At 36.8% G+C, this 15702-nt stretch overlaps 1 protein-coding gene across 1 annotated transcript in view; it reads right to left on the bottom strand.

Annotated features, from left to right (window-relative positions):
- Window positions 1–7589: 7589 nt before the first annotated feature.
- The window catches only part of LOC128578999 (serine palmitoyltransferase 2-like), a gene marked incomplete at its 5' end in the record, with an annotated part of 30881 nt that continues 22768 nt past the window's right edge, over window positions 7590–15702 (bottom strand). The window contains 3 exon segments of the mRNA XM_053581320.1: window positions 7590–8293; window positions 8296–9214; window positions 9327–9654. Of these exon segments, the coding sequence (XP_053437295.1) occupies window positions 7848–8293; window positions 8296–9214; window positions 9327–9654 (1693 nt within the window).

The following is a 15702-nucleotide window of genomic DNA, read 5'->3' as shown; positions in this document are numbered from 1 at the left end:
TAGTTAATCTCATTGATTCTGATTAATCAAATATTTTTTTTTGTTTTTTTTTTTGTAGAGACAGAGTCTCACTTTATCGCCCTCGGTAGAGTGCCATGGCATCACACAGCTCACAGCAACCTCCAACTCCTGGGCTGAAGCAATTCTCTTGCCTCAGCCTCTCAAGTAGCTGGGACTACAGGCACCCGCCACAACGCCCAGCTATTTTTTGGTTTGCAGTTCCGCCAGGGCCTGGTTATGAACCCACCACCCTTGGTATATGGGGCCGGCGCCTTACCGAATGAGCCACAGGCGCCGCCCCAATCAAATATTTTTTGTCAAATTCTGTGAGGCCAATTAGAATTATTATCATATTCTCATTTTCTAAACTAAAAAATACTAGTCTAAAAAGCACTGAATATATTTCCTAGGTCTCAGGAATCACTGAAAGTACTAACACTAAAGCATGAAGTTGGTTAGACCCAGAGGTTTATAACTGCTTAGTCCAGGGGATCAGCACATACACAGCCAAAGGCCAAATCTGGCCCACTATCTGGTTTATTGAAAATCAATTCACTAATTCATGTATTACCTAATGATGCCTTCCACGTTATGTATTGCCTAAGGATGCTTTCAACACTACAATGGCAAAGTTAGAAAGGTGCAAGAGACCAATGGTCCACAAAGCCTAAAATAACCTACATTGGCCCTTTACAGAATGTATTTGCCAACTCCTAGAAAAGCTACTCTGAAAGATGATCTGAAATAAGAAATGAACTCCAAATCTTTATTTGCTAAACCTCACTAAAAGATAAGTATGTTGAAAATATTTGGCAATCTTGTTACGTTGATAGTATTTTAATAGATAAACTGTATTTATGTTCCTCTGATCGATCAGATCTGAAAAGACACAGGAACTTACAAATTTATTTTTTAACTCTCTGTCCTGATACTCAAGGAACATTTGCTTGTAAGAAACAACCACTCAGGTCTGGGCACAATGGCTCATGCCTGTAATCCCAGTACTTTGGGAGGCTGAAGCAGGAGGACTGCTTGAGCCCAGGAGTTTGAGACCAGGCTGGGCAATGTTGTGTACAGACCTTAACTCTACAAAAAAAAAAAATTTTTTTTTTGAAAAAAGAAACAGAAAGAAACAGAAATACTCTAGAGAAAACTTAAGTGAAGACTGAATCCAAGGAATTTGTAGAAACCAGGGGTAGGAAGAATCATTGAGTCTCACACCTGGACCAAGAATTGGAAAGCTATCATGGCCCATGGCTCTTTATTTTTCCATCTCTCCCTCTTTTCAAAACAACCCAATCTCCCATCCCAGTGCTCCCTGACTGCTCATCAAACACACATGTCCCACAATTAGTACCACTCAATAGTAGCTTCAGTTGCTATATGGTCTCATACTTTTAGCTTTTGTGGCCATTAACATAGCTTCTGGGTCAAATTCTTGAATTAAGCATGGAAAAATATGTCCTATAAAGATATTTTACAGATATCTCATCCCACATTGTGGAAGATCAAATTCTTTAAGAAGTTCGAATGGAGGAGAATAAATAATTGTCACCACTAACTTACCCTATTACAATGATTCTCAATCTGATAGGAGAGGGTGTCTATCTTTCAGATACACAATAACTACCACTAATGAACCACTACTACTCATGGGAGTATGTCATATCCCTCCATTTTGCTTGTGTAGATAAAAGGTGGAAAACCATGCCCTTGTGTGATTTATAATAATTTACATGCTACGAAGAAAAAGTTTTGTTATTTGCAGAAATATATTTGAAACTAATGCAGACATGATAAATGTTGTTCCTTAAAATATTTACCTTGGTATACATTCTTAAACACCAACTGGTAATTAAATACAGTCATTAAGATGAATAATTTGCATAACTTCAATGTGTTGTAAATGTCACTTTTCTTTTGGCTCCTTAATCTGACCTATATATTTGCTTTCCTTCTGTGTATTTCTTGTAATATTTATGCTTACCAAAAGAAGAATAATAATAAGTACCACAATTTTATTAGGCCTATCAAGCAGCAGAATGACTTGTCTGTTGATAGACTTTAATGATGTCATCATGTCTCTATCCCAGTATACCTTGTAGCAATTTTCCAACACATTCTTAGGATTATATTTATAATGTAGTATTAATTCATTTGCAAACTCACATCTGAGGTCATTATGTTAACCTGCAAAATTAACAATATACTCATGCTATCCATCCAGCTGCCAAGTATAAACTCCAATTATTTTAAAATTGTTTTGATGGCTGCAGTTTCTTTTGTACATGAAAATGATCATTCTTTCCCAGCTGAACTTCCACTTGGATTATTCCCTCTTGTGAAAGAAAGATTTATGTTTGTAAATTATATGATCCAGATCAGTGGCATTTTTCCAGACCAAAGAATACTATCTTTCTCTGTACAATTCTAGGTCACCTATTCTGTAAGTTAGACTGCAATTTTGGACTATTAATTATCAAGTAAACATTTGCCGAGTGCCTATGCTATTCGAAGAATTGTGTTACAAGTTTGGGGTACAAAAATGAGTAAGATAGTCCCTGTCCTCAAGGAGATTTTGTTTGTTGGAAAGTAACCACTTAAACATTTAAACCTGATTAAGTAAGGCATGTGTTATAATACAGGGGCAAGCAAAACTGCATGTGACATGACCTTTGAGTTTAGCCTTGAAGAAAGAAAAATTCAGACAAAAGAGGCAAATTGATTAAATTAGTAAAAACATTGTACCTAGGATGGCTGCAATATACTGAGGAGAGAGGTAAGAAATAAGGTTGGATAAATAAGATGGCACGATTAAAAGCCTTACATGCCACCTTAGAGAATTCAAATAGATGATAAAGATGATAGAAAACCACTGAAAATTTTTAACTTGGGGATTTATGAAGGCTTATTTGTGTTTTAGAAAGATAATGCTTGTGGCAATATGGAGAACTGATCAAATAGCAATGATTTTCATGAATACTCATCTAGTATCAATCTAGTTTCTACAAATAAGGTATCATATATCCATTTATTTATTTAACAATTATCATCTTCCCCAAATCCCATTTTTCAGTTATCATGATCAAGTCTATGTTGCTACCATTGATTAACGAAGGGTGAATTCCTTTCCTTAAGAAGTCCCACTGCTCTTAAATTTTCTATATACTAAATTTCCAAATGTGACTTTCGACAGTAGTTAAGCCTCATCTACAAGTTTCTTTCTACTTATACAATATGAAGGTCTATATCATTATTCAAATTATTAAACAAATTTTTTTAAAAGAAAAAAACACAAGTTACCAATATCAAGAATAAAAGAGGGGCTGGGCATTGTGGCTCACAAATGTAATCCTAGCACTCTGGGAGGCCGAAGAGGGTGGATTGCCTGAGCTCACAGGTTCAAGACCAGCCTGAGCAAGAGTGAGACACCATCTCTAAAAATAGCCAGGCATTGTGGTGGGTGCCTGTAGTCCCAGCTACTTGGGAGGCTGAGACAAGAGAATTGCTGGAGCCCAAGAGTTTGAGATTGCTGTGAGCTATGATGTCACAGCACTCTACCAAGGGCAACAAAGTGAGACTAGCTCTAAAAAAAAAAAAGAATAAAAGAGATAAACATTTACCATAAGTCTTACAGATATTAAACAGATAATCAATAAAAAATATCAACAACTTTATGCCAATAATTTCAATAATGTAGGTGAAATGAACAGATTCCCTGAAAGACACAAATAACCAAAGTGACATAAGAAGAAAAAGAAAACCTGAATGATTCTTTATCTGTGAAAAAATGAAATCTATAATTTTTTGTTTTCTCAAAAAAAATCCTCTGGGTCCAGATGGCATCTCTGGTAAATTCTACAAATATTTAAAAAATAGTAATAAATATGCAAAATCTCTTTGTAAAAAAGAAAAAGGAGAGAATATTTCCTAACTTATTTTATGAAAATAGCATTACTATGATACCAAAATCAGACAAACACTAAAGAGAACTACAAACCCGTATTCCCACAGACTCAAAAGTACTCAACAAAGTATTAATAAGTTGAATCAAGCCATGTACAAAAGGAATATTACATCATGACAAAGTGGAATTTAGTTTGGTTTAATATTCAAATTGTTTTAAAGTTTAAAAACAGATTTAGAGCTAACATAAAGCTCCAGTAAGCACACATGGGGTAAGTGACTGACTGAGGGAAGCTAATCCTCACAACTAATGTCTTCTTTTCTGTTATCTCAAGAGATGCATGAAGGGGTCTGTGTGACCTAGGCCTAAGATAATCAGTGCCTGGCATCCTCCTGGCCACAACATTGGTTTAAGTGTAGGTCCAATTAGAGTGTAGTCTAAGACTACTGTTTGTTAGTTGAGCAAAGGGATGTTCTTTCTTCCTCAGGAATCTGAGTTGTACAGATATGACCTCTAAAATGGCTGCAGCCATTCAGTTGTAAGAATACAGTTGACATACTAAGACTATGAGAAAATCATAAAAAAAAAAAAAATGAAGGGTAAAATGAAAAGAGGTTGGTTAATGGGTTCAAACATACAGTTAAATAAAAAGAGTACGTTCTAATGTTCCATGGTAGGGTAGGGTGAATACAGTTAACAACAATGTACTATATATTTCAAAATAGCTAGAAGGGCTTTTAATCAACATGTTGAAATGATAAATGCATAGGTGGTGGGTTGTCTATATACTCTGACTGGATCATTACACAGTCTATGCATATAACAAAAATATCATGTACCCAGTAGATAATGTAAAAGTAAAAAAGATAGGTAGTACAATACATGTAAATTTGAAAACATGGAGCAAGACAAAGTAAAAAATTCTTAAATTAAAAAAATAGACAGATGAAGCCCAGGTCAAACCATTAACAAAGGCCTTCATACATTTTTATTCATGAATGGTATCTGATTTCAGTCTTGGTTGGTTGGGTTATTTTTTTATTAGCTAAGTAATAACCATAAAGGAAAAATCTGAAAATACAGTAAGTCCATTCTAGTTCAATTACTTTTGTATTGGCCATAATGTATAACTTACAAACTCAATAATTATCAATATCTGTATCATCCTTCTGAACAATACAAAATCTCTAGAATACTTTAACTCTCATAGTTCCTTTCCATTCGTAGCTGTGTATTTTAGTTCTATCTTTTTTAGCTCCTGAAAAATTATTTTTTATACAGTTTGCTTAGATTTACCCATATTTTTACATTTGTTTTATCACCTTTTCCTCAATCTCAGACCACCAATGGAATACCTTTCTTCTATCTGAAGTGTATATATTAGAATTTCCTCAGGTTAAAGATTGTTAATTGCAGACTTTCAGCTTTCATGTGTCTGAAATGTCTTCATTTTGCCCTTGTTTTAAAAGATGTTCTTAATGGGCTTGCCATTCCAGGGTTAGAGCTATTTTCTTTCAGCACATTAAAATTGTTCTTTATTTTGTCTTCCATGGTCATTCTCAGTTTAATTACCTCTTCTTGGTAATCTGTTTTTTTTTTTATTTTATTTTAAGTGTTTCCTTGCCACTGGTGTTTTACGTGTACCAAGGAGAACCAAGGTGTTCTGGCAATACCAGGGTTGCTGGGTGTGAGTTTGTGTTTATTAATCCTGTTTGGAAATTAATGTGCATTTTGAATCTTTTTTTTTTCTTCATTATTTCTGGAAAGTTTTCTACTCTTAACTACCATTAATATTTCCCTGCCCATTCTATCTCTCATCTCTTACTGAAGTTCTAATTTTATACATGTAATACCTTCTCACACTGTCATCATCCACGTCTCCATGTGTCTTCACATTTTCTTCTCCTCTTTCTCTATACTACATTCTACATAATTCTTAGTTCTATCTCCTAGTTCACTAATTCTGGCTTCACAAGTATCTACTCTGCTTTTAAATCAGCCTTTGGATTTTTTCTCAAATATTACACTTTTCATTTCATTTCTATGTGATTCATTTTCAAATCATCTTGATCATCTTTTCACTTTTTTATTTCTTTAAACATATATTAAACATACCAGTTGTGTTGATAATTCAAATACGGGTAGTCAAAGCTTTTATGACTTTATTGTTTCTGCTTGTTCTTACACATTGTGGCCAATTTCATTGTACATTTTGTGATTTTTGATGGCAACCTAGTAATCCTTGGCATTTATCTATAGGACTTTTTGAAGTTTGGATTCAAGGCATATCCCTTTTGAGAGGATTTGTGTTTACTTTTCCCAGATCCTATGGAACACTACCAACCTGGCATCACTTCAAAATTAATTTTCACCCTGAAGTTTTTCAGACCACTTGGGTGGTGTGAATTCAGGCTGTAATCCTCTAGGAATTGGCTTATGGTTGTGAATTCCGAAGAGATAATTTTCCTCCTTCAACCAGTGCCAAAGTTTAACCACTGCAATCTTCCTTGAAGTTCCCTTAGGAAAAGGAAATAAGGCAGGTTTATTTCACTGTCACACTAAGTAAGTGCATAGCCTGGGTATCTAGTTTACTTTCACAGTGAGCTTTCTCCATCCTAGGGAAATGTAAAGGAGTCTCAAAATTAGACTCCTCAGTTTGAGAGGACCTTGGAAGTAATCTTTTGTCCCCTGCACTCCATAAGACCCTGAAAAATAAAGTTCAAGTTCAAAATATTTCGCAAATGCCACCAAAATGAACAACAGCTTCAGTGTTCAAGTTCATGCTCTAACTTAGTTTTGGCACCTACGTATTCCTTACTTTCTTGCCACCTCACTAATTCATTTAAACACCTTTTCTATAAAAAAAAAAATCCAGGAAATTTACGGTATTTTGTTAGTTTATTTTACAGTAGGACAATCAGTCTGGCTATCAAGTCTATCACTATGCCAGATATGAAAGTCTTTTTTTACATGTCTTTTCTCATACTATTTCCATTGGCTGGAAGACTCTTTTTACACAGTGTGCCAGTTATCAATTTATTGTCTCAGTACCAAATTCACTCTTCATTGCCTGCTGTGTAAAAATGCAGCTGGCCTTTTAAATAGTTTTTATTTTGCCAGCTGACATGACGCTAAGCTCTGTCAGTAGAGGGTGGTGGAAGACATTGCAGGGGACGGGTTTTCCTTTTTGTTGCTGGTGTGCTCCTCCAGCAGGCTTCTGCAGCTTGTGCAGCTTCTCCATCCCCAGGATCCTATTAGTGCACAAGCTTCCCCAGGCACCCACCACCTGCACTGTAGACAGCTTCTCTAGCACCAGGCATATGCGGCTCAGGCAGCTTCTCCAGTGCAGGGCAGTGAGCAATAGGAGCAGCCAGCAGCTTCCTTTGCTGCTAGCACCAGCTTGGGCTTTTTTCTAGCAGAAGGCATTCAGTGAGACACTCTCCTGCAAACAGCTGTCCACTGCACCCCAGAGGATATATATCCAGGGCTTTTATCACTGCAACTTCTCTGTCATTCAGTGAGTCCTGGAAGTTGGGATATCAGACCTGGGGCAGAAGGGCAAAATAGCTAACTCTTGGATGTTCTGTCTCAGAGCTAGTGTTGGGTAGTGGCTGATTCTTATGCCTTGCATTCTTCAGCATTCACTTTACTTCTTTTTTTTTTTTTTTGAGAGTAGTTGTAAAATAAAATTTTTTTTTAATGGACAAAAAAGCAAAGTGAGTCACCTCCAGTTTTAAAGGTGAGATTTAGCAAAATAAGGATGTGAAGCAGTTTTTTACTATTTACAAAATGCCATATAGAATGGAGGTGGCCACCTTCAGTAGCTGAAGAAATGTCTTTCACTTAAGATGGCCACAGAAGTGTGGCTCCTGGAACTGGCTCAGAAAGGCCACACAGACCTGGGCGAGGGAGAGTCCCTCTGTGGGAGCACCAAAAAGGCTCAGTGTTCTGTTTCTTCATAAGTAGTCTCATCAAAGGGCCTTTCCAGTAGAGGTACCAACCAATGACGCGAATACTTCAGCTGCAATGGGTCTCCAACTTCATCTATCTCCTTTAAAGCAGTATCAAGTATTTCTTTGGTATAAACTGCCGACAGGCAAAACCTGGCTCTGGACTCAATAATTGGGGTAGCAGGAAATCCCACCACAACTACACAGATATTCCGCTTCAGCATCTCCCGTCCGAAGGCGCCGATCTTGGCTGGCATGTAGAGCATCAAAGGCACCACTGGAGAATCTTCATTTCCATAGACAATGAAGCCCATTTCTTTCAGGCGTTGCCTGAAATACCTGGTATTTTCAGCTTACTGCCGTACACACTCTTTGCCAAGGCTGGTGCCATCCTGCCCCATGATGCACTTCACAGACGTGATGATCTGCTCCACTACGGCTGCGACAGTGACGTGGCATAGACTGCAGTGTGGGAATGTGCTCGCAGATAGTCTACCAGTTCCTTCTTGCCTCCAATGTATCCTTCAGAAGCACCAAAGCTCTTTGTGAATGTTTCCATCATAACATCCACATCCTCAGGATCCAGGCCAAAGTACTTCACCACACCTCGACCTATAGGACCCAAGGCCCCAATACTGTGAGCCTCATCCAGATACAAGTATGCCTTATACTTCTTCTTGAGGGCAATCACTTCAGGAAGGCGAACAATAGATCCCTCCATGCTATTTATCCCTTCCAGGAGGATTAGAATTTTCTTCCAGGGCCTTCATGTCCGAGGCTGACCATAAACAATGGCATCTTTCAATAGCTTCTCTAGGCTTTGCATATTTTTATGTTTGAAGATTCGAATGGTTGCTCCCGACAGTCTGGCTCCTAGAACTAGTGATGCATGGTTCAGTTCATCGCTCAGAATCAGGCAACCTTTGGCAACAAGAGCAGGAACGTTCATTGAATTTGTCGCAAATCCCATGTCATATGCTATAGCAGCTTCTACTCCCAAGAACCATGCTACAAGTTTCTCTAGTTCTTCATGCTTGTCCAAGTTTCCAATTTCCTGCCAAGTGCTGCACACTCCAATTCCATACTCCTCTAGGACTTTGGCAGCTGCCTCTTGACATGATCCAGTATTCCGTGCAAATCCGAGATAGTTGTAGGAACACATGTTTATAACATCTTTAATTATATTCCCTGTATACTTGAACGACCAGTTGTAATCATAAGACTGTCTCTCCATGATATCCACTGTGGCTCCAGGCACACTGCAGATTGGTCGATTCCAGTTGTCTCTTATCCTCATAAGAGGATAAAGGTTCCTTGTGTAGAAGTTTTCAAAATCCTGATACAATGACACAAAGTCGGGAAATGTCCAGGAGAGGTAAATCCACAGACAGAAAGTAGATCAGCTGTTGTCAAGGGGAGGGAGACACGTAAGGAAGGAAAGGCTGCTAGTAGACACATGTACACGGTTTCTTTTGTTCTTCTCTTTCTGTTGCATGGTGACACTTTTCAATTCTCCAATGCCTCAAGAAATCTTGAAGATATCCAAAGAGGGTGAGTACACCGTACCACACGTATGTGAGCACAACAACCAGCATTGGTGTCTCTTCAAAAGCTTCATTAAATGGCCTTTTATACAGTCCTCCATTTTGTGTAACATGATGGATCTGGCCGGCGGCAGCTGCGGTGCTGCTCCTCACGTACCCGTTTCTCACTTCCCGGTTCGCCACGCAGCGGTTAGCCCGCACCGGGCGACGGCAGCAGCAGCTTCCAGGCCTGGCCGCATCCTCCTGGCAGCACCTAACGCAAAGCGGGCTCTGTAGGCGGCAGCTGCTCCAAGTCCCGCTCCGGAGCCCACCCACCTTCCCGAAACCGGAAATGAATCGCATTCACTTTACTTCTTACAAGTGAATCCTTTGTTAATGAAATCCCCTATCGTGGTTACTGATATTTTATATTAAACTTTCCTTGTTCAATTTATTGTGTGGTTTTTTGTTTGTCTACTGAGTCACCTTTGACAGATGAATATGCCTTCATCTGGTAGTTTCCTACTTTCTTATTAAGATTCATTCATTGATTCAACCATTATTGCAATTCTGGTGTAGTTGTATTAGAATGAATCATATCCAAGCACCATTTTTGAAGGACAAAAATCCTTGATTATTGGCAGTTTCAGGTGGTTCAAACTAATATTTTCTCAATAGTTTCCACCTCATACCTCTACCCCAACTTATCCCACTAATTGAAAATATAAATTTTGAAATAATGTCACGTATTATAAGACTGAAAATTCTCGGAAATAATTTTTTAATCTTTTATTCTTAAGGCCTGAATGCTTAATCTAATTCATGGTAATTACTATATGCTGAAAAAAAAAATGAGCTGCTGTACTAACTGAATGCTGGAAAGTCATTTAGTCCCTTTAATCTTCAGTTTCTTCCTCTTCTAACACCTACTCTATATAAGTCTAAAGTTCTTTTTTTTTTTTTTTTTGCAGTTTTTGGTTGGGGCCAGGTTTGAACCCACCACCCCTGGTGGATGGGGCCAGAGCCCTACTCCTTTGAGCCACAGGTGCTGCCCAATTCTAAAGTTCTTAACGTGGCCTAATGAATATTTGTTCCCTCTTCCTTAGTACAGTTGCAGGCAGATCATGCTACTATGTCATTTCACATGGGAAAAATAATTGAAGAATCATTCTTTTAATAACAATATTTCATTTTTTAAATATTATAATTAATTATAGAATTAAAGAACACTAAATCCATACTGAATCTCAAAGCATTCTATAATAGACATACTCTAATTTGACAATATGAATGTAACTTTTTTTGCATTATTATTGCTTGATATTTTGATGCAGCAATTCTGATTTCTTTTTTGAATATCTTTATGTTCGTTCATTCTTTACGAGTTTTTTTTGTTTCTAGTCCTTATCTTAAACATTGTTATTGTTATTATAAAAAAAGAACACCAAACTATAGAAAAATAAAAAAAAAAATTAACCAGAGCTAAAACTATTAATGTTTTTATATAATTATTTTTAGCATTTTTCCTCTAAACATTAAAGTACAGCTTTTTAATCGTATTTTTTCTATTCAATATTATGGTACAAGCATTTTCCTGTATCATTAAGTGCTCTTTGAAAAACACAGGTTTTTTTGCTAAATGATATTCATTCTGTTAATAAACTATCAATAATTCATCAAATTATTTGAACTCTTATGATGTTTTACCTTTTTTTGCAACTATAATAGTATTGAGTTGAACATTCTTACAAATACTTATGCACATCAGAACTTTGTGGGAGGATATACTAGATCAAAACATACAAATATTTCTATGGCTCTTACGAAACTGTTGCCAAATTTCCTTCCAGAAACCATGCACTAATTTGTATTCCAATATTCAATGCCTACTCAACAACAAAATAGTTTAGGGGAAAAAACTGCCAATTCAGTTGTTGAAAATACCATTTATTTTTATTTGTATTTCTTTTATTTTTAATAACTATTGTGCCTGTTCTTATATTTATTGTTCTCTCTATCCTTTTGATCTACCTATTTATATGCACCCTGTCTTTTAAAAATTGGGATCAACACATTTTTACTTTCAGTTTTTAAAAGATCTTTCCATATGGGTATTTACCAATTTTTCATATATTATAAAATTGTTTTTCAGACTTTCACTTTAGTTTTATGATAGGTTTGTGAAGTTTTATATTTCTGTATAGTCAACAATCTTGATTATGGTAATTAATGTTTTCTGTAGTGTTTCTTGCATTGATTTTATGTTAAGGGACTACCTCTTTACTTTGACATCAGAGGCACCTCTATTTTATTTTTTTCTATCCAGTCCTAGCTGTTTTATTCTTTCAATTTTGGTGTATCACATGAGATACAATATGACTTGTTTGTTCTAAAAATGTAATGATGTACTAATTATTTCAAAAATCTGGAAGTTAACCTTAATATATTTGTGAAATATTTGAAAATGCCAGGCATTTGTTGAGAGACGGGAACTGAGTCATGTGTTTAAAAAAAAACAAAACAATAATAAATATGATTTCAGTTTATTTGCTTTATGATTGCCTGATAAAGTATACCGTGTCTCTAATGGCCTAGTATTTATAATAATTTTCATTGAAGAGGTCATTCTTCTCAACAAGTGAGTAGGTTCTTTCTGCTAAAATAAATTTTCCTAGCTTATAGGTGGGTAGGCATGTTGATAGTTAATAGTCTTTGAATTTGAAATACTGTCTTTGCTGAAAGTGTAGGAGTGTGCATGTGTGCATATGTGTGTGTGTGTTATGTTCATAAAGTATCTAGCAGTAGTTCCAGTGGAGCTGTAGGAAATGGGAATGTCACTAAATCTCCTTTCCTGCTCCATTCCTCTGCCTCCCAATACATTTTCCTTTTGTTGCTTATCATAAGAAATGTCCCTCTTGCCTTTTTGTCCTCCAAATCAGGATCTCATACATCCCGAGTACATGGGTTGGGTTGTCTGAGTATTAAGGAGGTTCCTAGAGTGTTCTCCTTATGTGTGACACATATTTTCATGGAATGTATTAAAATTCCACAGGAAATTTTGGATCTCCCCGGCCTCCCTAAGAGTTTGATATATGTTTTCCACCAGAAACTCAAGGTAATTACCCTCAAGATTCATTGAAAATATAGACTAGATGAAAGTTCTTATTGGAAATAACAAACTGCCACCCTGGCTAAATTACTCAAAAGAAGAACTTAATTTTTAATTTGAAAAACTATCATCATGACATGGATACCACTGCAACTGTCACCACCCTATTACCAGGATGGATTCTGAGTGGTCACTGTTTTTTCACATCCTGTCTTTGACTCAGCATCCAGACTGGGTTAATCTGATTGGTGGAATTTATGATATAGCTGCAAAGGAGGCTTAGAAAGTAAGTTACTGGCATTTTTAGTATCTAGGATAAGAGTTATTCATCCTACGAGCAAGAATTCACACTTAGTAGACATCAAGAATGTCAAATGTCCTTTGCTAGATTGAAACAGATGAACATTTAGTACTTTTACAAGAATCTGGATGTTAGGTGACCAGATTTCTCAAAGTGATTGACAGTATCTTCACATACCATCTTGAGTTTCTCATGTAACAGACATTTATTAATAGAAATAATATCTTGTCCAAGGTTGCACTCTAGGTGCTAAGGTGGATACAACATCTAAGAAACTCTTGCTATCCTTGGGATACCACAATTTAGTTGCAGAAACAGGATTTATACCAATAAGATTGACTTCAAAAGATTGGTTGGCCAGCATGGTGGCTCATGCTGCAATGCTTAGCACTCTGAGAGGTTGATGTGGAACGATCACTTGAGGTCAGGAGTTCAAGATCAGCTTGAGCAAGAGTGAAACCTCCCTTTCTACAAATAACAGAAAAATTAGCCAGGTGTGATGGCATGTACGGATAACTCAGCTACTTAGGTGGCTGAGGCAGGAGGATTGCTTGAGCCCATGAGTTGGAGACTGCAGTCAGCTGTAATGATACCACTGCATTCTAGTTGGGGTGACAGAATGAGACTCTATCTCAAAGAAAAATACTGACTTAACTAAACTATAAGTGCAGTGCAAAGTAAGACATAACTGTTTGCTTAGTTTAGGTTTCCACACAAAGCAGAACCTAAGACACGGACTTAGGGTCAGGCTGTCTAATTTGGATGTGTCCCTGGGAGGAAGGAATGAGTGAATAAGGGAGAATGAGTGAAAAAAAAGAGGAAAAGCCAGTGTATGAGATTCTGTCAGAAGTCATTACTATAGGCAAGGAGGGCTTACTGCTACAAAAGCATACAGAATAGAAGTGCCCACATGAAGATCAAAACAAAAGTATTTATCCACTGGCCCCTGCATACTACGGATGAAGGGCTTTCCCCAGAGACAATCACTTTCCCACACTTCCAGCCTGCACTTCTTCACAGGTTAAGCAAATTCCCTGATATTGGAGGAATTCCCTGAGCAAGTACAAATGAAGAGGGCGTCGTGGGATCCCCATCCAGAGATGAATCTGAGCTTACAATGGCCCCTTCCACCAGCTGCCTTTGACACTAGAGGTGGGTGCCTGTTACAACTCTTAACAGGGGTGATGCATTCAAATGAGAATAAGTCACTGCAGGCTTAAGTCCTTAAGGAGGCTGGACTCCAGCTGATCCTGGAAAAAACTGAGAGAATTTCTCATGCTAGACATTTCATAACACATCAAAATTCGGAGCTTTGCAAAGACTGGCTGTGCTGAAGGCAGTAGTTATATATTTCAGCACATGGTACCTCTGTGATTCAGTCTATGTTCTACTTCTCTTCTTGAAATAACATTACATTGAGGTTATGACGTTTAGGCATCTTTCAAAAGCTTGCCTAGCTTTGACATCAAAAAAATGTTCCCTCAATCCAAGCAGCTTCAGAGTCCTAGAAATTCTGATAAAGTTAATACGAGTTATTTTTAAAATTTATATGCACACAAAAAAGCCCATGATAATTTAACTTAACGATAATTCTGATAAAATAAGTCACTATTGCTATCCCTCTAAATTTTTGTAATCTTGCTTATAAGGCAACTGTAAAATAAAAATTTTAAATTTCCTTTATATTCATATATTTTAAATATGTATTTTAAAATTTTTTTATATTTATTTATATTATATACAGGGTGGCAATAAAGTTCATGTGCAATTTAAAATAGTTTACTATTATCGCTCCTCGGCCTTTTGGCTAAGATCAAGTGTAAAATAGTTTGCTATTTTACAACCCAAAAAAGTTTACTATCATAAATTACACATGAACTTTATGGCCACCCTGTATTTATGTATTCATTATATTTGGTAGCCAACAATTACACATATATCAAGATATGTATATTAATGAAAATATTTCTAACTCAAGGTATTATGTGGGTCTATCAAGAGATTTATTTTCATTCATCTCATCTTACTTATTGCTGCCAATACGATCTATTCATTATATTGGAAGACATAAAACTCCCTTTCTCTTAAAATTTATATAATACATACTTTACCTAAACTAGTCTTGCATACTCCTGTTTTACTTCAAAGCAAGGTGTCTTCAGATTGACAAACAACTGATTCAAGAATGCTCCCAGCCTAAGGCTACTGACTGGTCAGCTCCTTCCTTCCCTCACATACTCTCACTCACTCTGAAATGTGCTTCTTTCTTTACCCGACTTCTCTTTTTCCTCCTTTGAACAACCTCTCTATGGATGACCATTAACTGGGCCTAAGTTAATGTCTCTACAGAAAGGCTAAGAAACAACATGCATAAAAACTCCCACGCCCATACATCCTGCTTATTCTCTGTTTTTTTCTCAGGTCAGTGACACCCCGCTGGAATTGCTCTGGGCTCTTATCCCCTCACTCCTTACTCTCTCATCAAACTCAGGCTACAGTTTTTTCCCCCAGAGATAATAACTGCTTATGCATAAAGGTCCTCTTAGAGGCCCTTCGGATTTCCTTGGCTTCCCCAACTTTTGACAATCTCCTGAGTAAAATCTCTACCTCTTTGCTCAATGACATAAGATAATGCTATTGAAAGAAATTTGTAAACTATCAAGTAATGTATGAGTGTAGTTTATTGTCATCATTTATGATCTCCCCAAATCATGCAAATCAGGCCTGATGAGTAATGTTCATGACATGTGCTACCAAAAACAGAGAAAAATTCAAAGTTTCGTAAATAGTTTACTTTCCCATTCTAAAAGTATACATATGAATTGAGGAATATGACAGTCTATAAAAATGGAAAACAAAATAGTTACCCTAAATCTGACCGTCCATACTTAGCCTTTTTTTTTTCTCCTGCT

The sequence above is a fragment of the Nycticebus coucang genome, chromosome Y, assembly GCF_027406575.1.
Source record: "Nycticebus coucang isolate mNycCou1 chromosome Y, mNycCou1.pri, whole genome shotgun sequence".
NCBI lineage: Eukaryota > Metazoa > Chordata > Mammalia > Primates > Lorisidae > Nycticebus > Nycticebus coucang.
Note: the sequence above shows the minus strand (reverse complement) of the source record. Positions and strands in the feature narration are given on the sequence as shown.